The sequence below is a fragment of the Pogoniulus pusillus genome, chromosome 6 (assembly GCF_015220805.1).
Source record: "Pogoniulus pusillus isolate bPogPus1 chromosome 6, bPogPus1.pri, whole genome shotgun sequence".
Lineage (NCBI taxonomy): Eukaryota > Metazoa > Chordata > Aves > Piciformes > Lybiidae > Pogoniulus > Pogoniulus pusillus.
The window spans coordinates 12,278,189-12,300,708 of NC_087269.1; the positions used below are offsets into that span (position 1 = coordinate 12,278,189).

Sequence of the window (22,520 nt, forward strand, 5' to 3'; positions counted from 1 at the left end):
TCTAACCACATGCCCAAGCACCACATCTATCATTAACAACAACTGAGAACTAATCTTTAAAGTGTGTACACATAATAATCCACAAGGCTTTTCCTGATAAGCAGGAACAGTTTTACAGATAAATTTAATAGCAGGCAAGGACATTTTTAGGGGTCTGGGTAGCTTGTGCATGTGTATAGAACTTCCTACTGCTTCTGGAATCAGATGTATGGGAGAATACTTTTGAAACAAAATCTTTTTTTTTTTTTTTTTTTTTTTGGCAAAAGTTTGTGCCAGAGTTGACCTTCTGACGTGTTTGGGGTTTTTTTTCTTATGCTTACCCCCAAGATTCCTTGCAGATTTTTGCCAAGAGTAAAGGTGAAAGTTCAGACATACAGAAAGACATCAATGTTTTTCTCATTTCAGTCAGCCCTGGAGTATTATCAGATTTTCATTTCACAGAAACAACTAGGGTTTGGAGATTCATGTAGCCTATATCTGACCAGAACTTTCTGGATCATAGGCCCACAATGAAAAGTTCCAGAGAACAAGTGGAAGAAGAGAAATGTCTAAAATGCACTCCAGAATAATCATGACAATACATTTTTCCTTGTTTTAAGTAGATAAGAAGCCCTGAGCCAATTTCCAAAGCAGAATCGAGCACAGCTCACATTTTTTCCTGGCCCTTTCTCCTACACAAGTTTCTTTACACCCATAGTATCTTGAATTCCCCTTCATTCCAACACATCATTGACAATGTTCCCATCCTACCCAGGTGTATGCAATTCCCTGTGAATTTGCATACATTGAAAACCATATCTCAAACAGTCAAAAGAAGGATAGAAGCAAAGCAGCAAAGAGCAGGGATCAACACATCAGCCCTGACCACCACCACTCTGCACGTTCATTTTCCATATAGAGATCTGGAAAATCTCCTTCACACACTGGACTGTAGCCATCATCCTTGCTTGTGTGGGCCAGACACTATTGCAACACCTTCCTGACCAGGCACAAACAACAGATGGTTTTAGAAAAGATGCATGTGCTGCCCACACTGGAGTTAGGAAGAGCAAAACTCTGGCTAGCAAACCATAGCCATCCTGTGCAGCATTCACGCTGGTCCCTCTGCTCTGTAAGCCAGCACCAACAGCAAAGGCTCCACCACTGAGTTTCTGAGAGAGCACAAAGCAGTCATAACATTTAGATTCATGAGACAAAGATCATTTCATCCAACATTTCTAAAGGGAAATCCCATGTGTCCCCATCTTTTTTGTAACTTCCTTACCTTGAGAACTATTAATCATGTGAAGAAAAAGAAAATCAAGGGGAAAAAAATACCATAAGCTCCAGCTAGAAAGTAACTGAAAATCATTGAAGCCACTTTTCCCCAGTCAGTTCTCTCTCCTTGAACACCCCTACCATTTCAAATAGCAAGAGACAGTTGTAGGACCTATCTATGCCTCTGTTTGAAGGTAAGCCTGTACTATTTGATTCTAATTCAGATCCATCTGACACTATCAGATACACAACACTGGTCCCTCAAACTACACATTCCCAGCAGCCTGACCACTGTGGTGTTGCCAGATTCTCTCCCTGCACTCACAAAGGTACCTTATACTAACTTCACAGCAGCACTTTCTGAGATCAATGATAATTGACTGATTAAGTATGCCTAATGCTGCCAGAATGTGAGCTGATTGTGTAATGGTGTTAATTAGTAACTGCCAGAGCTCATTCCAATTATTAACCTTTATGAATGTCATTTTTAAAGATAAGAGTTTGCAACAGAGACTACTGCAGCATTTGTAATGTTTTTTCCCCCTCACAGGACGAGAGGGAATGCAGTGTCCACTGGACTGAGCAGAACAAGCAAGAACGCCCAAGAACAAAGGATTTTCCTTTGCTTTCCTACTTTAGCTGAACTACTGGCTCATCTGTTCCTCAAACAAATCACACACACTGTCATGATACAAAAGGAGTACCTCCAAAGCGAAAATACAGACTTGTTATACATCCTCACCACACAGCAGGTCCATCTTCTGTTATATAGCCAGATCTGTGCTGATGACCATTCAAGTGCCACTGGGCAAGCTACTAACTTTTCAGATGGTATGACTGTTATAGGTAACACCCCTTAAACCCTGCAATGAGGTAACATGCAGACCACTGTCCAGACTTTCAGAGGTCCATCACAGCCTCCTTTGCCATGTACTTTTCCAGGGAAGAAAAAAAAAAAATTAGAAAAAAGGCAAACAAACAAAACCCCCACAAACACTAAGCTTCTCTTGCTTTGTCTCCCATGCCTTGTACAAAATAGAAACTGCACTTCTGAGAAAAAGTTAAATGTGTTAATTCTGTATTCCTCATGGATACCCCTCATACCTTTATTGGTTACAGATAATAGAACCAATGGGATTTTAATCTTCCATGGGACATTTATTCTCTACTTTGCTAGAAGCACACTGAATGATGTACCATGGTCCACTGCTTACTCTGTAGCTTTAACTGCTCCATGGCAATATAACATTATATCTGAAACCTTATGCTTTAACAGATGATCTTGCTGCCTTGGTTTTCCCTCAACCACACTTACAGCTGCAAATAACCCAAAGAATGGACAAATCCTCCCACATGCTGGCTTGTAGAGATCTGTGTTTGGGGCACCTCAAGGTCAACAGCTTGCCTATAATCCCTGAAGTAACTGCACAAGACCCAGGGATTTATCATGGTCTGCTGAAGTCCTCAGGAAACTTATACACCACTTGATGTTGATGGAAGTTGTATGATTTTCCTGTTTCCATACCAGATGCTTGGACTTAATTCCCTGCATGCAGGCTACTCTTATCCATACTGTCCCTGACTTTTGCTCTGAACCTGCTGCTTGGTCTTTCCCTTTCAGGACCAATAATCAGCAACCAGGCTTCCTTCTTAAAGAAAATTACCATTATGATTTCTAACACATCAGAGGAAGTGGTGCAAGAGGACTGACACATTTCTTTTCCATGGGGAATGATTACTCCTTGTGAGCTTCAGACCTCCATAAGGCTTGTAGCCATGTCCCAGTAATGTGTGTACTTCTCTCAAGTGGCTTTTGAATCTGCCAAGGCATGCATGGATGGGTAATTACAGATGGTTAGTCTCAGCTTATTGCTTATTTGCCTTAGTCTCAGCTTATTGCTTATTTGCCCCACTCCCCTGTGCCACATAGAGTATGGACTCAGACCCCAAGATATGTGACTACATGCCAAGACCCTAGGCTGTCAAGGCGCAGAGCTGATCTGCACACATGCTTTCAGCCCAGCTGCCCCTGCTATTAAGTCCCACACTCTGGCAGTAATTACAGACAGTCAGAAATGGCATGTATTTGCGTCCCAGGGAAATTCCTAACGTGCCCCTCATTTCCAGTCAAAGCTACTACATGACTTTGGAGTAAGGTTTGGCAGCAGTGGTTGTGCTAACAGCCCAGCCATCTTCCTGAAACCAGTCTCCTGTCATCTTCCTCACAGATGCTCCAAGATAGACTGCAAGATCCATAGAATAAAAGTTAACAGTCCTGTTACAGATGCTATACAATGTTCTTGGATTTATTATGGGATAAGATCCTTCAACTATTCCAAAGCAGCACCACGTTTGCCTCTCTGAACAGATTTGCAGAATTCTGAATGCCCAGCTCCTGCAGATAGACAGCTGCTGGATGCAGGCATCTGGACAGCAAGCTTCAGAGAGAATGGGACATCAGCAAGTACTGATATTTACAGAGGCAATTCTCTAAAGTAACTGGCCATTCAAAGACCCAGAAACAAGTCCTAATAATCTGGTTACAGAATGGCCTCACTAACTTTTTACAGCTTTTATTCAGAAGCAGAAAACCTACATGTAAAAATGCACTAGCTTCCCATCATCTACTAGTTCACAGAAGCTTTCATTTTTACTTGCTCAGTCATATACTGCAAAAGACGAGGCTGACAGATTTCACAGAAGAAGAACATGGGGTAAGTAAATAAATCAAATGCTACAGTCAGGGCTGGAGAGATGTAAATATTATTTGGAGAACCGAGTGCTTCATACTGGGCACTTATTAACTTAATTAGAGGCCAAATGAATGTACCACAGAGATAACGAGGGAGACAGATCAGACTAGAGGAAAGATGGCAGGATTTCTTAAGTGTTTTTTAACAATTTGTCTCCATCCTTCAGATTTATAGCCATTATAAAATGGCAGTGCATTTGGAAAAAAAATAACAAAAAATGAACACCACAACATAATAAAACACCAACATAAACAGACACAACCCATGTTAAAGTACTAAATTCTACCAGCCACTCTACAAAACATCAAAGATTTATATGACTTGGTCCCAAGCCTAATTGGAAAGAAAAGTCAAGAGAGGAGGGAGAGGGGAACAGAAAAGAAAAGAACAACTCACTCAAAGAGAAGCAAATCATGCAAGATGATTTAAAGCCTGGGTTTAGTGTGGACAGGAGAACTGCAACTTGCAGCAAGCCATGATGTGGCACCAACAGAGAAACCGCTCAGCAAAAGAACCTGCTGGCTCCTAATCCAGTCCTAAGTGCCTAGCAAGTAAGTGACAGAAGTCAGGAGGCTTTCCAAGCCACAGATAAAGTAATGCACATAATGTATCTATTGACAGACTTTGTGCTTTTAGGAACTTCACTTCACCCAGTGTGAACTTTACCTTCCAAAACATGCTCCAGGAAGGAGATCCACAGATTAACTGCATGTTGTCCTATGAAACAAATTATTCTCTCTTTCGTGAACCTGTAATGGTTTAGCACAAAGGCTAACTTGCCTACTTCCCCAACACAAAAATGAGGGGGAAAGTAACATGCACACAACTCAGGGTTGAGATAAATAAGACTTTAATACAACATAAGATATCAATGCATAATTACCTTAATCTAATAATACAATGCATGGTTACCTTAGCTTAGGCTGTTTGCAGAAGTTGCACAGTGAAATACAGGGAAAAAACAGCACAAACCAGAAAACCAAAACCAGCACCTACCTCACTCCCACCCTTCCACTTCTGTGCCTGCAGAAAAGAGCCAGCAGCCAAGAACTTGGGACCCAGAATCAGTAATCACAACAGAATCATAGAATGTCCAGGGCTGGAAGGGACCTCAAAAGATCATCCAGTCCAGCCCCGCTGCCAGAGCAGGATCACCTATATTAGATCACAGAGGAACACCTCCAGGCAGGTTTTGAATATTTCCAGAGAGGGCCAGCTGCCCAGGACTATTCTATGCATCTTTTGAATATGTCCAAGCATGAAGACAAACTCCCTGGGCAACCAGTGGCAGTATTCAATAACTTAACAGTATTCAGTCATCTATGTAGTGGGGAAAAAAAGAAGTTTCCCTGATATTCAGAGGGAACTTTTTGATCTTCACTTTGTGCCCATCAATTGTCTCCTGTCCTGTCACTAAGCACCCTCCCCACCTGGTGTCTTCTCTCCAGGCTAAACAGTACTAGCTCTCTCAGGCTTTCCTCATACGAGAGATACCCACCCACTCACATTAGCACAGACTCTTTGCATATCACATCATTTTGTAAGACTTTAACCGTATTCCTTTCTGGGGCTTTCTAGTCAGGCTTTCCAAACCATACTAGATCAAATCCAGCATGAAAGTTCTTACACAATTTATTATTGAAGTTCTTTTTTGCAATTATTTATTTGCATATTTAGACGTTAGTGTGTGGTTTTCATTAATATTGGCAAGTTTCCACAGTGAATGCATCCACTACTAATCTATGCCAATGAACCTCCTCTGCACAGTAAAGAGTGATCAGAAAAAGACATTAGTAAGACCAAAACAAATTCATCTTTAAGCATGACTTCCTGCAAAAAGTTTTGCAGTCAGTATCCGAATCTAATTAGAATGTCAGATGAGATAACTCAACAAAAGGAGCAGCTCTCTAATGAGAGCAATGGAATTGCTGCTCCAGATGATAAAGAAAAGATGGAATAGCCAATTCCTGTTAACAGATGCAGCTCCGCTGATGCAGCAACAGTCACAACACCCACAGGATCTGCAACAGCAGGTTCTTGGCTACAAACTCCCTCCTGAGTGCTGCCTTGCTACTTTTTCTAAACAAGTAGGCAAAGCACTGCAAACACACTTTACCTGCCACCCCTGACAAGATGACTTCATAGGGATTATGATGCTTCAAAAACACATTCGCTTTTGGCAAAGCTTCCTCTGACATTCTCAACCAAAGCCCAGGACTAAATGCCTGGGAACATGACCCATGCTCAAAATTAATTTCTGATGAGGTAGGATGACTCACTTCTCGAGGAGCTCACAATCAAATAAATTCATTAACAGGCACAGAAAAACTGTATTAAATAAAGCACACGTAAGCTGCAAAAGCAGGAACAAACATATTCTTCCAGCTCCCTCAAACTCTTTTTCCAAAACAAATACTAATTCACACCAAGATCAACATCAGAGACACCTTCTGGCATTAAATTCCCTAAATTTCCCATTTCATCACCTAGTTTTCTGGAAAGACAGACGTGTACAGGTTTAACTTCCCACTGTCAGGATGATCAAACCCAGCTGTGTGCCCGAAAGGTCTGGCTGGACAATTAAATTCCATCACATCTATTGTGTTCAGTTCTGGACAGCTCGCTACAAGAAGGACGTTGAGGTGCTGGAATGCATTCAGAGAAGGGCAACAAGGGTGGTGAAGCACTTGGAGCATATGGCATATAAGCAGCAGCTAACAGAGCTGGAGTTGTTCAGTCTGGAGAAGAGGAGACTGAGGGGAGCCCTCATAACTCCCTGCAACTACTTGAAGGGAGGCTGGAGTGAGGAGAGGCCCAGCCTTCTCTCCTTGGTGGCAAGCAACAGGACTAGAGGAAATGGTTACAAGCTGCACCAGGGGAGGTTCAGGCTGGATGCTAGGAAATACTTCTTCACAGAGAGAGTTATCAAACACTGGAATGGAGTCGCTATCCCTGGAGGTGTTTAAGCAGTGTGTGGCCCTGGCAACTTGGGCTCGGTTTAGTGTTGACTCTTGGGTGCTGGGTCAAAGGTTGGATTGCATCTTTGAGGTCTCTTCCAACCAGAAATTTTCTGTGATTCTGGGATCAAAGACAGTCTGGTTTTATTTGGTTAGTTGGTTTTGTTTGACTGAGTCGAGTTTTTTTTTCAACTGTATTTCAAAGTATAGCTTCAATCTAACAAAAAACAGCTTTACTAAGAAAATGTGATTGCATCCCAGACAGCCATCAGCTGGGCAGGTGATGGAGAACCTAACTGGAGTGCAAAAGACACAAATCCCGTGAGAGCAGGCCAGATTACAAAGTACAACCTGCTGCTGTGGTAGTTTTGGGGGGGGGGATCTTGGTTCCCTTAAGAGCAGCACAAAGTCCCCTCCCAGAGGGGCAGACCAGGTCATCCCAGGATGTTGTAATACTGTTAGAATCATAGAATCAACCATGTTGGAAGAGACCTCCAAGGTCATCCAGGCCAACCTAGCACCCAGCCCTAGACAGTCAACTAGACCATGGCACTAAGTGCCTCATCCAGGCTTTCTTGAACACCTCCAGGGATGGTGACTCCACCATCTCCCTGGGCAGCCCATTCCAATGGCAAATCACTCTCTCTGGCAAGAACTTCCTCCTCACATCCAGCCTATACCTACCCTGGCACAACTTGAGACTGTGTTCCCTTGTTCTATTGCTGGTTGCCTGGGAGAAGAGGCCACCCCCCACCTGGCTACAGCCTCCCTTCAGGTAGTTGTAGACAGCAATGAGGTCACCCCTGAGCCTCCTCTTCTCCAGGCTAAACAACCCCAGCTCCCTCAGCCTCTCCTCATATTATGCTATTCTGCAGCTTATAAGGCAGTACCTGGCTGGCATTGCTCTCTTCTCCTTCTCCTCCTTTCCCTTCTCTCTCCAGAAGCAAAGCACATCTCTACTTATCCCATGGTCTGTGTGGGAGAGGGCTCCTGGCTGGCAGGGAATCTTGAGCTGCATCATGCGGCCTGCTGAGGCCTTGCAGGCCTAAGCTGGGGAAGGCAGTTCTGGCCTACTCTCAGGCCTGCTGGGGGTGGAGGATTCTAGATGGTTTTAGTCCAACAGACTCGGCCTATCTCGTGGATGTATCCATCCTACCTGATTGCCTTTTGCGTACATGCACCAGCAAATAGAATCTCCCTTTACACTGCCAATCAGTGTGCACTACCTGCGTTCTTACTCTCCGAAAGGAGCAAGGGTCACTTCTGTCCTCCGGCCCCAGCCTGCTTTTGGCCCTAACCTGGGACACCTGCTAATCTGCCACAGAATGTTCTGTGCAAAGTGTAAGAAAGAGTTAAAAATCCTCGTGTTCCTTCCCATGGTCTCCTACCCATCGCTCCCGACTTACAGCTCTCCAAACCCCCAAACCACTAAAGTACTGTGGCATACCACATCTCCAGGTCAACCCCAGCTATTCCACCAGAGTGTCTGAGGCATGAAGAGCTCGCTGCTGAGGAACAGACAACCAAAAAATGGCTGATGTTTCTGCAACACTGATCCAAAACCTGCAAACCTAAGATGTCATGTCATAAAATAATGAATACGTGACAGGCTACTGCCACCACATCACATTAACAGCCACCAGCAGAAATATCCTCCGTTAATTCACTGAATCCTCTTCTGAAATCCATTTACACTTTTATTTCTGCCTCACAAATCCTGCAGCAATGAGCTACACAATTTAATTACTTGTGGAATAAAAAGCACTTCCCTTTATACTTACTCAGAGCTAGGGCTTGAACTTGGATCTTGTGCACATAAGATTAGTGTCAGTCTCTCCCTGGAGAGATTCTCAGCCTCTCTTCTGGGAGCTCTTTCACAGAGTTTAAATAATTGAACAGTTATGAGGGAGAGAGGAAAAGAGGGATGGGTAGGGCTCTTACCTGAAACATGGGAAGTTAAAACACAGCTTGTTTTCGTCCTCTGTACATTTCTATCTAGAATTCCATCTTTGTCCTAAGAACACTACCCAAAACCAGTTGGAATTTGGTAAATTGCTTTTTTCTCCTTGCCTCTCTGTCCTCAGCAAGAAAACAAAACATATCCAAAAGTTCTCAGGCCTACTTATTAACAGAAACATCCCAATAATTTGGTTATCTATGAAAACAAACCGATGTACAACCACAAGAATTTTCTAGACCTATTTAATGTACACACTCCTCACAAAAAGACATCAGCAACATACATTAGTGACCAGTCCAGTCCTCTGCACAGACACATTTGAAGGTCAACAACTGCAGCAAAGCAGGCCCCCCCTTTCAAGTTGCTAAAGACTTGTGAATGAAGCAGTGAGCAGGGATGTGTAGCAAATGTTTAACAGGGAGTAACAGGCACACATAAAAACAAACCTCTGTGCTGCCACCATGCAACACCCTCATCAAATCAAGATCCTAGACAAAGTCTTTGCTTAGCCCTCAGAAGTCACAGATATGAATAACGCACTCTGAATATGGGTTGCATTTTTTAACTAGCCACCTACCTAAAATACCATTACAATCTGCAGTTCTGGTTTTATTAATTCTCTCCAATTCAGCAAGGATTCCACCAAGGAGTAGGGATGAGCAGATGTAGGAGGAAGCACATTAATAAATCATAAGTGTCACAAAAATTTGTAAACTAATATCTTCTGGGAAGTCTTGGCAATTAGTCTCAGAGCTTTCTTGGCAAACCAAAAATTAATACATTCAAAAGGTCTCATGTCTTATGGCATTCCCACCCCCCACAGAAAGGTCATTGATGGAGCAATTAAAAGACATAACAAATGGAGCAGACAGAAGGCTGGTTCGTGAGAGACAAATGAGTTCCATGAAATAAGATCACTAAGGCATCTTAATAAGCAAAGGTGCAATCTGCTCACCACCCCAAGACTCATATTTGGTAGGCTGCTACTTTTCACATGACTTTACATTTTCCCTCTTGGTCCCCACCATCTCCGAGTCAACATTAACATGATTACTTGTGAAAGCCAAGTCCAAAAGCAGAGGACTGAACCTTACCATTCCCCTTATGGAAAAAAAAAAATGTGGGATATAATAGGATTAGAGAAGCAACAGGGAAGAGACAAATGAAAGTCCTCTCCAGAAGATAGTCATATATTAAAGAATTAAGCAATTAGATCCTATTTTTATTACTGAGTTTACCCAGCAGTGGATTTAACATAATGCTATTAATTTTCATGATTAGTTTCCAATGCAGGCATTTAAAACAGTTTTAGCTCACATTATCCATTTGTTTTAATGACAGCACCTCCTATTGAATTGCAAATATTGGTCACTCTGGACACCACCTGTGACTCTCTGGGACATGTAAGGAGGGCTAAACCTAAAAATAATCCCTTTCATATGCCCACAGAAAGTTTTCTTTAGATCTTTGGAAAGCCATAACTAGAAGGATAATTAATCACCTCAAAGCAGAAAAGGATTTTGATACTGGCTGCTTCTAATGGCTTCTCTTCTACAGTAGAATAAGGTGGTCAATTGTTATCATCATCTGATAACCAGCAACTTCTAACATTACTGTCACGGACACCCTTCTAAACCAGCAAACACAAGGAAACTAAGCCACTCCCTTATTGCTCTTTAAAATTATCTAAAGGGCACAAAACCAGTCATTGCATGCATAGCCTTTTGTGAACACTGAGCATCCCTGCAGTGCAGCTTAATGCAATGTCCTTTTCTCTCCTTGATGATACTCAGCTATTTTTGCCAGGTTTCTCTCTTGCTCCTGTTTATTAACTAGCTTTATAATGCCTCCTGCAACACATCGTCCTGGGTTAACACAGCCTGCTCTTACAAAACCCACTCTCACCAAGCAGATGGGAAGAAAAGTAACACCAAAAAAAAAAAACCTCTAGAATGAGATAAGAACTTTTAATGGATTGATGAAGATGGGCAGTTACCTTAGCCTATCTGCAGAGAAGTGCAGCAAAAAGTAGAAGCAGCAGCAGAAGGCAGCAATCTCCCACCCATCTCCAAACCCACAGCTCTCCCAGCAGAAAAGACCAACACCTCAGAAAACAAAAGCAGCAACCAGAAGAGAAAGCCTCTCATTTTACAATCTGAACTTCAAGCCTCGTGACACTTTGCTCCAGCCAGCACTTTCTTTTTGAAGCTGTCACGACAGCAACACAGTATGAGCAACAGCAGCAGATTCAACTCACCCGATGACACACATGCACAGCTGGAAAAATGCAGATGTCTGGAGGCTGTGTCAAACTCTGTACGTCAGCCTGAGTGGAAGAACAAGACCTGTTTTTCCAAAGTGAGCAGCAGTCTAGCCACAAGAGCAAACAAGAAACTTTCACTTGGCTTGAAAATGTTCAATTCTTCATGGCTAGGGACTACCTAGCTCTTGGGTCAAGGAACTTCTCAGATGACCGTGATACTCATTTGGCAGCAGCTAGCTCAGAATGGGCCAACATGCAGCTGCTATGCCTCTCCCAATAGAAGTGTGGCTTCCATGCCAAGATGGCTGTGACTGACATCCAGGCTGCACTGAGCCAGGGTAAACTGAATCACCTATTGTGGGGAAAGGACAAACCAGCAAGAATGCTAAAGGCTGAGAACTGCATTATTCTGGGCTACTGCTGAAGGCTCACACTAACTGCAACACAGGGTGCTGACAGACATGAGGAAAAATTCCAATGTGAAACTTCAATCATCTGCTACAGTTCCCCATTCCCTTTGTTCTTCAGCAGTCTGAACCTAGGAGCTCTCAAGCACAAGGGTTTTGACAGGTGGCTCTCATAGCCTGAAAAAACAGCCCTCATCAATCTAGACTATTTATGCACTCTAGTAACAACAGTGGAGATGCTAAGCAACATGTGGGCACCCTGGTTTTCAAATCCAACAGAGGTCAAGAATGTGCTTCTGCACCCATCTGGCTCCCTCCCTCCACGCTCTGATAGCTGACTGGAGACAGAAAACTCTTTTCCCTACCAGCACAGAATTTCTGCACTTCAGTGTTGTTTAAAAAATGCCAAGTAAGATGCAGTCACAGGAAGAACTACTACTTTGAAAACCATCTCCATTAATTTTATGCCTGAATACAGTCCTCCAGAAAATAACATGTATCTAAGATCCATGTTGTCAGCATAAAAGTGAAAAACAATAAATATAATCAAATTTGACAATAGTGCAGGGAGATGTCAGCTGCTCATGGCAGCATATCTGTAAATTATTTCAATACAGCAAATTCCTGAAAAAAATCATAATTCTTCATTGTGAAATCTGTGGAACCTGACCAGTACTGAGAAAGAGGCTGTGGCACAAACTAGAAGTGGCCACTTGTAACACCACAGTCTAAATAATGCATTGCCCCAAGGGTAGAAACACTTTTTCATCATGGTTGAGCCATACCTTATTTGAGATTTAGCTTGTTTCACAGCTAAATTTGACTTAGGCTTATTGAATCCCTTGATCCCTGCTTTTTTACTCATCTTGGAGGCTGCTACATTTGGAGCAAGGAGACCAGAGCTCAAAGGCTAGACACAGCATTTCACACCACATTCACCATTTCACATCTACAGAGCACCCCTACCCAAAGCCATGTGTGTAACACATGAACCTAGAGTGGAGAAGTCAGCTTGAGCTATGGAATTTTGCAAAGGCCACAAATGCTAGAGGTACACTGAAACATACTGACAGTCTCTGCAGACTGTAAGAGGCGTAAGAGATAAAGACACAGAAAGAAACAGGGTAAAGCCCTTTGGTAATTCAAACAGAACCGTAAGAGCAATGCAAGACATAAGGCAGCTTGCAACCATACTGAGAGATTCCACCCCTCTCAGCTCAAAGCTAAGTTGCAGCTGCTGTGCTTTGCAGCTGTTTCTGCCAAAAAGCTAAAAGTTGGAGGTTTTTTAGCTCAACACAGAAGCTAAGACAACAGATCAACCTCTCGAGGCACAGCAGGCACAAAAGCAAATCGATGCTTGAGGATTTTTGACTGCTGCCATGGAAACATAATTTCTTGGTTAATAAACAAGAAGGAATATGTGTAATGATCCTTTCATCAGCATTTTAGGTTTTTAAGCAGAGCGTAAGTCATGGTTTTGAGTATGGATTAATGCGTGGACCAGCATTATGTACCATCAGATAATTTAGCTGAGACCACAACAGGGGAAAACTCCTCCAGGGGACCATCAAAAGTCAGTAAAATGGTAGTGGGGACTCAGAGCTGACACATGTAAGTGCTTACACTTTGGAAGCATATCTAAACTACTCCCCACTGCCTAATTAGCTGATATGTTGCAGTCATGGCTATTACATTGATCATAAATATCATCCTGCTAACTTGCACTTCTGTCTGCTGGCTTGCCTTGTTGTCTCTTTGTCTTTATCTGAGACTGAAAGCTCTCTTGGGATGAAGGCTGTCTTTTCAGTTACTAATCTGCAATCTAAATACATATCACAGCTCCAGATACTAAAAAAAACCACAAAAGTGGAAGATCTTTTATTCCAGTTATCTTAACAGAAATAACTGTTCAACCCACACTGGCTGAAACAGTTGAAAATGTTTTAAATATTATAATAGGCACTTCAAAGACTTATCCAGACTACCACATTCACATAACCCCATCTAAATACTGTACAACTAAAACAGGAGACAAGCAAGGAAACACTCACAAGGCTCTTCCTTTGCTTGTAAAACCTAGAGAATTTTTAAAGGAACTCCACAGGTTCCTCCTGTTTATTTGCAATTGCACCACAAGAGGGAAACAACTAGAGAGCAACAAGATTAACTATAATATATAATATATTATAGTTATTATATGTTATAATATAACGTATAATAAATCTAAACACAATATACACCTGAAACCAAAACTCATATTATCACAATCAGATTTGGTTAGATGTGGAAGTGTTATGAATGCACACATCTGAAGAAATAAGGCACTGAATATACTTCCCTTTCTCTCCTTCTCCCAGTAAAATCTACCTGAGATTTTTCAACAGAAAAATAGGCCAAAAACCCACTCAACCTTTCAACTCCTGGTGTGAATGGTGCCTTCCTGACAGTATATTTTGGATAGCTAATCCTCTCATTCTCTTAACAGATGCCTTCTTAGACTACAATTCCTGTGAAACAGTCTGGCCTCCACTCCTATTTGGATTTCATGACAGATAACTCCTTCATGCTTGCATTTTATCATGGACAATGAAGTTTGATGAAGGGAACCTGGTCTACAGAGGCTTTGGCAATTAGAGATGCTCCAACAGCACTCAAAACCAATTTATAGATTAGGAAGGAGAACTGTTTCCCTTTTGTTGATGGAGAAGGGTGTGGAGGAAGGGGGGGATAATTCTACAGAAATCCTATGTCCAACTCTTGTTTTTTTTTACTTAAAGTGGGCAGGATGTAGCTGAATTCTTAGCTATTGAGTTACATATTTTTCTACCTTTCTTGCACACCTGAGAAGCTTAAATAATATGTCCAGTTATACTTATGGACCTACAAAAAAGACCTATCCACAAATTCTGATGTCTCACACCATGGCAAATACAACTGTAATTAATTAGCTTCCTTCCATAGGAGGAAAATTATTATCTTCACTCGACTTGGTGAAAAGTAAACAAAAATCCAAACCACAACCAACAGGTATCTCTTGTGACCAAGAAAAGATGTGGCTATTCACAAGGGAGAGTCGTGCAGCTGTGAGTGGGTGTGTGGGGGTCTGTCCTCTCCTCAAAGCTGGCTGCCACAAGGCTGGTTGCTTCAGGAGCAACAGAGATCTCTTCTGTGATTTTTTCAGCCTCAGAAGCATGCATTTGCTTATTAGAGCAAGGTCTGTGTGCCTGCATTCAAATGCTGACTAGCATTTCCTCTGTCTAAAGTTACATCAGCCTGACACAGGATCAGCTTTCAACAGAACTTTTCATTCTCCTCTTTCCCTCTTTTGCTCTCACTCACATTTTTAATTATATTCAGGATGTTTTCTTATTGATTTACTTGTCTTTGTATTTAGATGCAGGGATTAGAAATTTCTCTTACATGGCAATTCAGTTTTCCATTAAACAAAGTCTCTTGTGCCGTAACCCAGAGGGAACAGAGATGCAGCTTTTGATGCATGAAACAGGCAGAGGCAAGATGGTATTTGGAGATTACATTGCACTCTGCTCTATCTTTGCATCCTTTGAAGCACTGCTACTCCTTTTTTATGGAAGCAACAGTGTTTGCCAAGCATTTGGAAGAGGTATCACACAGCTCCATGGCTCAGATGGACAAGACTCCTTGTCAGCAGAAAGCATGCGTCACACAGAAAACAGCAATATGTTTCCACGAAAAAAAAAACCCAAACAACAAACTCAAAAACCAAAAACCAAACACAAACCCAACAATAACAATAATAATGTGCACTTGCAGCCCAGAAGGCCAGCTGCGTCCTGGCATGCATCAAAAGAAGCATAACCAGCAGGACAAGGGAGGTGATTCTCTCTCTTTAGTCTGGATATCCAGAGCAAGGCCACAAAGAGCAACCTGTTCTAGTGGGAGGTGTCCCTGCCTATGGCAGGGATTTGGAACTAGATGATCTTTGAGGTCACTTCCAACCTAAACTATTCTATGATTCTAAGATGGTCAGAGGGCTGGAGCATCTCCCCTATGGGGACAAACTGTGAGAGCTGGGGGTGTTGGGCCTTGAGAAAAAAAAAAAAGGCTCAGGAGATACCTGTTAGCAGCCCTCCCATATCTGAAAGGGACCTACAAGAAAGCCAGGGAGGGACTCGTTATAAGGACTTGTGATAGACAAGGGGCAATGGCTTTAAGCTTGTGGACAGCAGATCTAGATTGGCTATTAGGAAGATATTCTTTACACTGGAAGTGGTGAGACACTGGAATGCCTCTCACTGAAGGTGTTCAAGGACAGGTTGGAGGACTTCAGCAACACGGCCTAGTGGAAGGTGTCCCTGCCCACAGCAGGGGGCTTGGACATAGATGATGTTTAAGGTCCCTTCCAACCCAACCATTCTACAAATCTATGGAAAAAAAACCAACTCCTGGAGGTCTCCAGATCTCCTTCTGGTAATTACTTGATAGTTGCATTCAGTTTGTGAACCATCAGTTCTCAGGGCTCAGAGATGTCTTTGAAAGAGTCTACAGAGAGCAACTAAGAAAAGCAAAGCTGTTACCAGAAGGTTTAAATCCACTCTGCAAAGACAGATCCTCCTTTTGAAATTTTCAGGGGCTAAAAAACTAAAAGAAAATATTGAAAAGTATCCATTTAAATAATGCAGATTCAGAGGCCTTAATGTGCAAATAGAACAGAATATCCTGAGAAGAGGAGTGTTTCTCTTGGCTTATTGCTTCCACTTAGTATTTATTTGCATTTCTCAATGTTCTTTCCAAAGAAGCTTATAGATGCTTTCTAAGACTCCACATTCCCCTCTGAAGTACAATATGGTTTAATCCTGAATTTTCTAGGTGGGAAACTAAGGTTTCCTACCTTCTAATTCTTATCTTCAGCTTTCTTCCCAGAGCCTGGAAAAGAACCCAGGAGATTCTGACTTTAACATCTCCGAGTCTCTTGGCCCCATGCTGGCCCATATTTCACTGCAGGAAATGTGCAGAATTGTCCCAGGACACACTGAAACACATCCAGAAATTGGTGTGTTTCCCCAGATGATCAAGCACTGGATGCCTTCAGCTGTCCTGATGATGAACTACATTTTTACCACCCTGGGAAAACTCCAAAAGGGATGGAGCTATTATCCTTCCACAGAGCTCGGGTGATGCTGCAAGTTCTGTATTAGGACAGGATTTGCCAGCTTGTTTACATTATTTATGCAGAGCAGATTGCTTGGCAATTACATTTAAAGTACAATCACAGTGCCATTTCTACTTGTTAGGTAAAGGAGCAAAAAAGTTTTTTAAGGCTTTAATACCTTGAAAAGTAGCAGTGTAAGTGGAAATTACTGTGTTCTCTCTTATTAGCAGCATGGTTATTTATACTTTTGCAGATTACCATGGTACAGTGCAATTAGGCTTTGGAAGTACTGTTCAAATTAAGAAGTTTCAAGAGCTCTGCTGAACAATTAACCCTTAAATGTATTAGCAGCAATAAAACTGCAGCACAAGCTCAAAGTCTGCTCCAAACAGGGGCTTTTAAATTAGCTGAGAAGAAGTATGAGAGACCATCTGCCAAGAAGCTGCTCACATCAGAAGCAATGCCTATAATGCTGCAGTGCACTGGCGGTTCCATCAACTATATTTTCAGCAGGTTGCACAACAGCATCAGGAAAACCTGATGCAAGGTACTTGGTCTCCCACAACCCATATCTGCCTTTTTTCTTTAGGTTTAAGTCCCTAGGAGGAAAAGCAATTTGCAGCAGGTATAAACTACTGGTGATTACAGAAGTCAAGGAATTGGCCTGTTTATGGGGGTGAGTTTGTGCAGTTTTTATGGGGTGAGTGAGACTTCATTTATTTCAAATGCACATTCCTACTCACAAACACACACTCTGAACAGCACATACTTCCCCAGGCCAAGACACTGCACCTCCTATGCCAGACTAGGAGAATGGCAGGTACGTGACACTATTCAAGTCTATTGATAGCAGAAACGACACCAGCACCTCACTGTGTCACCTGTGGTATCTGTATTCACAGAATGGTAGGGGTCAGAAGGGACCTCTGAAATCATCCTTCAGTGTCTGTCCTTAAAACCAAAAGCACCACAGGTTCACTACCAGGGTGATCATCTCAGCTCACAGGACCAAAGAACAAGACTAAGATCAGCTAAGATTATATCATGCACTGTGTCATATGGACACTGTTTTAGTGAGAATGTACCAGCTACAGAGACTGTTCTCACTGCCAGTCTCACAAGAGAGACTCTAAGGAAGAGAGAGACTTCTCTAAGGACACTCAAATGCAAGATTGAAACCAATCTCCTCTGTGTGCCCATGAAGTGCTCTTACATCAAAGAACCCTTGTTTGCAGACCTCACTTCATCAAGGCAATGTGTTGTTAATCATGTTTTTGGAAAAATCATGCTTTCTCCAAACAGCAACTTCAATTATCTCAGATTCTCTTCTGCTGCCTCCTCTGATCAACTCAGATACCTACATTGCTCAGCCTCCAGTTTTACAACAGACACAGTGCTGTGATTTCTAAAATTCACTTACCTCCACAGCGAGCTCTCTGTAACACTCCCCAGGTTGAAGTCGTAGAGCTTTGTCAGAATGAGAATCACCTAGGGAGGGGGAAGGGAAGGAAGAAGAGAAAGGGAAGAAAAAAGAAAAAAGAAGTTTCCTTTAGACTGTGTAAAAACATACAAAGCATCTGAGATCATCCAAAGGAGAGCTTAGCATTTACCCATTAAAGTTGTGATATTATAGGGTCAAGTTTTAAAAAAGAAAGGGAAACAAAAGCAAATAAAAGACAATCATTAGCTTAATGCACCATGTAACCAGTAACATTTCTTTTCATCTCAAAACGTTTAGCATTTGAAATAAAACAGGAGTTAATTGAACATTGTGAGCTGCTCTCTCTACAGCTGTGGTTCTCCAAGATCAGGAATGGAACCAGCTAGACCCTTGATGACTCAACAGCCCAATCAGAAATTACAGTCAGCGTTTCCTGTTTCTCAGGCTGCTGTCTGAACTGGTGAGTCTCCATGGAAAGAACTGTCAGGTTTGTTTATGAAGATTCCCCATCCAGCAAGACAGTCCATTTTGCTTAGAATGAGCTTTGTTGCTGTCTGTCCTCACTGACTTCAGAAGTGTGAAAATGTCCGTGGGCTATCACCTCATGGCAGTGGTAAAACAGAGGGACACAGAACAGGACATTCAGCGGAGACACTGAAAAAGACAAAAATTCAATGCTAAAGGAGAATAAAGGCCTTCAGGACCCACTCTGCGGCTCTGAAGTCATGTCCCTCCAAACTGAGGCAGGAGAAGAGTAGAGTTAAACATTACATGGAGGACCACTGGGGAATCCAGTATGCTGGATGCTCTCCCAAAAAGGCAGCTATGCACTCTGATAATCTGTGAGCCTCCATGACAGCTCTCAGGCTCAGACAGGATAGGAACTCCTGCAAGAACGAAGTCCCTCAGAGCATTCCAGTATCTGTTCCTGGCTTTTATATTATAACTGATGGCACACAGTTCATTCTCTCAGATTCTATGAGAACAGACTCAGGAAGAGCTCTGGGGCATCACTTCATTTTATATTTTGACCATTTTAACATTTCAACCTTGTTTCCTCCCTGCAGAAGCCAAGAATAGGCTGGCTTCACTCACACCTGCTTGGGCTATGAAAACATCTAGGGAAATGCTGAATAAATACCTGGGGAAGGGGTGGACTTTTGTTTTGTTAACAGGCACTTCCCCATTTGGCTAAAAGATATGTTCAAATTCAAGATGTGACCCAAAGGATTGAGTTCACTCATGTTTCCCTACACAAGGATTTTTTCTACTGCAAAAGCCATATCTCCCTTCCTCTGCCTCCCCCACTACCCCTCCCAGCAGTGATCCCTGTCACATCTTTCATTTGGGTTTCCCAGCTGAAAGGCTGCTGGGTGAGGAATTTAAAGCTTTGCCGAAAAATGCCAGAGGATTAATCAATATCACAACGTCTGCAGCAGTCGGTTCCTGTCAGCATAATACCAGGAAGAGACCTCTTCAAATTGTAAGGGACCTTGGTACGTGACTATGCAGTCAGTATCCAACTTAATGGGTTTAGAATAGATGCTCTGAGCGTTCCTCTCTCTACTGGATCCACTTTCCTCATCCCGGATTGCGTTTTGTCCCTTTATTTGCCCACGCAGAGACCTTCAGGAGGAAGATAAAAGCTAAGCTGCTTCCAGCAGGGTGTGAAAAGAAACCTGCCAGGCAGATTTGAGTCAGCATAGAGGAGCCTATGTCAGCCTAAACTGATGCTGTGCAGTGGGGAAATAAGGACAATATCCTTTTTAATGCATCTTAAAACCCTGCACACACCTTCCCGTACAAAGGGTGAAGAGCCAGCTGCAAGTTGCAGCAACCACTGTTTGTATAACTCCTCCTACATGAACTGAGGGAAGCAGTGCAGCTCCCTACTCAAACCTGATGAAAATGACATATTTAGGGTGTTCCCTATAATCCAACAGAGTCTCAGACAACTAAGACCCCTCTAGAGAGTCTCTAGGAAGGCATTCCCCACAGCATGAGCCCTGAGAAATGGCACGCTTTTTGTTACTCACGACTGTGGTGAAGATTCACAGAGCTAGCTTTCCAGTTTCCAAGCTTAATCACACTGAGGACAGCAGGATGACTTCTGCTGAGCTCAGTGCATCTCAGATCCAGTCCTAAACATATTACATAAAATCTCCATGTCCTGGTAAAATTTCAGAGTAATTCTACCATAAATTGATATTACAACTACAGCAACACCAACTCTCTCTCCCAGTTCTTTGTGGCTTCTCCCCAGATCTCCTGTGCCCTACATTTTTGAAGGTGTCACCTATCTATCATAAACCCTGCAAACCACAAGGTAACAGCAGCTTTACAGGAGTGGGTTGAATCCTTCTCAGTTCCAGTTATAAATCCAAAGTGAAAGCATGTTGTTTAGTACAGATTTTCTGGACTTTTGTTCAAGATGACTAACAAAAATCCTGCTCTACCTGTTGTTAACAACACATCAAAAGCAGAAGCATGAGCATCCCTTTGCAGATAAATCTCACAGGCTCCCAGGAAATAGCAGGATTTGGCCGAGGCAGTGGTAATAGTTCTGGGCTCCTCAATTCAAGAGAGATGTTGAGATACTGGAACGGTGTCCAGAGAAGGGGGATGAAGCTGGTGAGGGGCCTGGAACACAGCCCTGTGAGGAGAGGCTGAGGGAGTTGGGGGTGTGCAGCCTGAAGAAGAGGAGGCTCAGAGAGGGAACTCATTACTGTCTACAACTACTTGAAGGGAGGCTGTAGCCAGGTGGGAGTTGGCCTCTTCTCCCAGGCAACCAGCAAGAGTAAAAGGGGACACAGCCTCAAGTTGTGCCAGGGGAATTATAGGCTGGATGTTAGGAGGAAGTTCTTCACAGAGAGAATGATTTGCCACTGGAATGGGCTGCCCAGGGAGGTGGTGGAGTCGCCATCCCTGGAGGTGTTCAAGAAAAGACTGGATGGTCTAGTTGATTGGATAGGGCTGGGGGATAGGACTGGATGATCTTGGAGGTCTCTTCCAACCTGGTTGATTCTATTCTGTGCTATGCTATTCTAAAACACAGTCCAGTCACCTGCAACAACCTGTCCATAAAAATCACTCACCACATATGCCTAGGTCAGGCAACATTGTTGTGCTGCAACCCCAGGTAGCCTCCACCATGTCACCACTCACTTTCAAGACTAGATGCTTCAGATCTAATAAAGCATACTCTTGGAGTGGTTTGGGAGTTTGCAAACCAGGAAGGATTAGAGAGGCTGAACACACACAACCTTCCTAAGAAAAGCTGTAAAAGTTCCCCCACAACACAACCTCATCTGACTGCAGACCAAACGTACCATTAAGGAAGTGTCATATGCAGTTAAGACACAAATCTAAGCCTGAAATGCACAGCCATTTCCCAGGTTGTTTTTTATGGAGTGCTTTTGACACAACATTGCAGAGGAAACCTCAACAGTGTTCCAGGACGCTATTCTGAGGCCTCCACATCCCATTGCCCCATCTATGCTAATAGCAGCAGGTGTATCAAGAGCAGATATGGGCAAGTATCAGAGATTTTCTAAAGACATTTTGTTATTTTAATGCTTTAGTTGAAAAAGAATGGAACAAAACTGAAGGAAAATGAGACCTGCTTTCCAACACTGAAATCTCACAGGAGAAAAAACGAAAAAGAAAAAAAAACAACATTACTGATTTAGGCTGAGACATTTGATTTCAATTTCTGCTTCATATCTGAAGAAACTTAGCTTGTTTTTGTCAACACTAACAAATAAACATAGCTTCTCTGTGCTATGAAAATCTTGACAGTTTTTATTTTAAAAGCTTAATTCACTTGAAAATTGGAGTTTTCATATTTAATGTACTCTTGCCAAACAAAAATAAACATTTCCTTACCCTGAACTGAAGTCTAGAATTAGCACCCCATAGGAAATGCCTACTCTTCAACCTAGAGTTAAGATTTAAACATTCTGCTCTGGGGAAAAGAAATAAAAGCAATAAAGTTCCAAGTGCTATCGATCCAGAAACAGCAAAAAATTACTCTTAGGCATTCTTTAATCAAAATAAAGAAAACACAAATGAAACTGTTTCTGTTCATCAAACCAATTTCCCCCAAAATTAACTGCAAGTCATCTCAGTGCTGACCTGCTTTTTTTGTCCAGGGTCACAGAGCTCACTGCAGGGAATACATCTTGGATGCGAAGTGTCAGCCTGTCTCCTGTGGGCCAGGCTCCACACAGCCACACTGCGCTTCCCGGGACACCCCCGGGGCAGATGTCCCTCGGAACACCAAGCAGCTTAGCTGGTTGAGAGTCAAAAGACAGGAAAACCAGCCTGCAGGACAACGTGAGAATACAGGCCA

At 42.6% G+C, this 22,520-nt stretch overlaps 1 protein-coding gene across 1 annotated transcript in view; it reads right to left on the reverse strand.

Annotated features, from left to right (window-relative positions):
- Positions 1 to 22,520, reverse strand: part of SORCS3 (sortilin related VPS10 domain containing receptor 3) — a 354,871-nt gene that overhangs the window by 224,850 nt on the left and 107,501 nt on the right. The window contains exon 2 of the mRNA XM_064144433.1: positions 18,149 to 18,216. Coding sequence (XP_064000503.1) covers positions 18,149 to 18,216 — 68 coding nt within the window. The remainder of the gene's footprint in view (positions 1 to 18,148; positions 18,217 to 22,520) is intronic.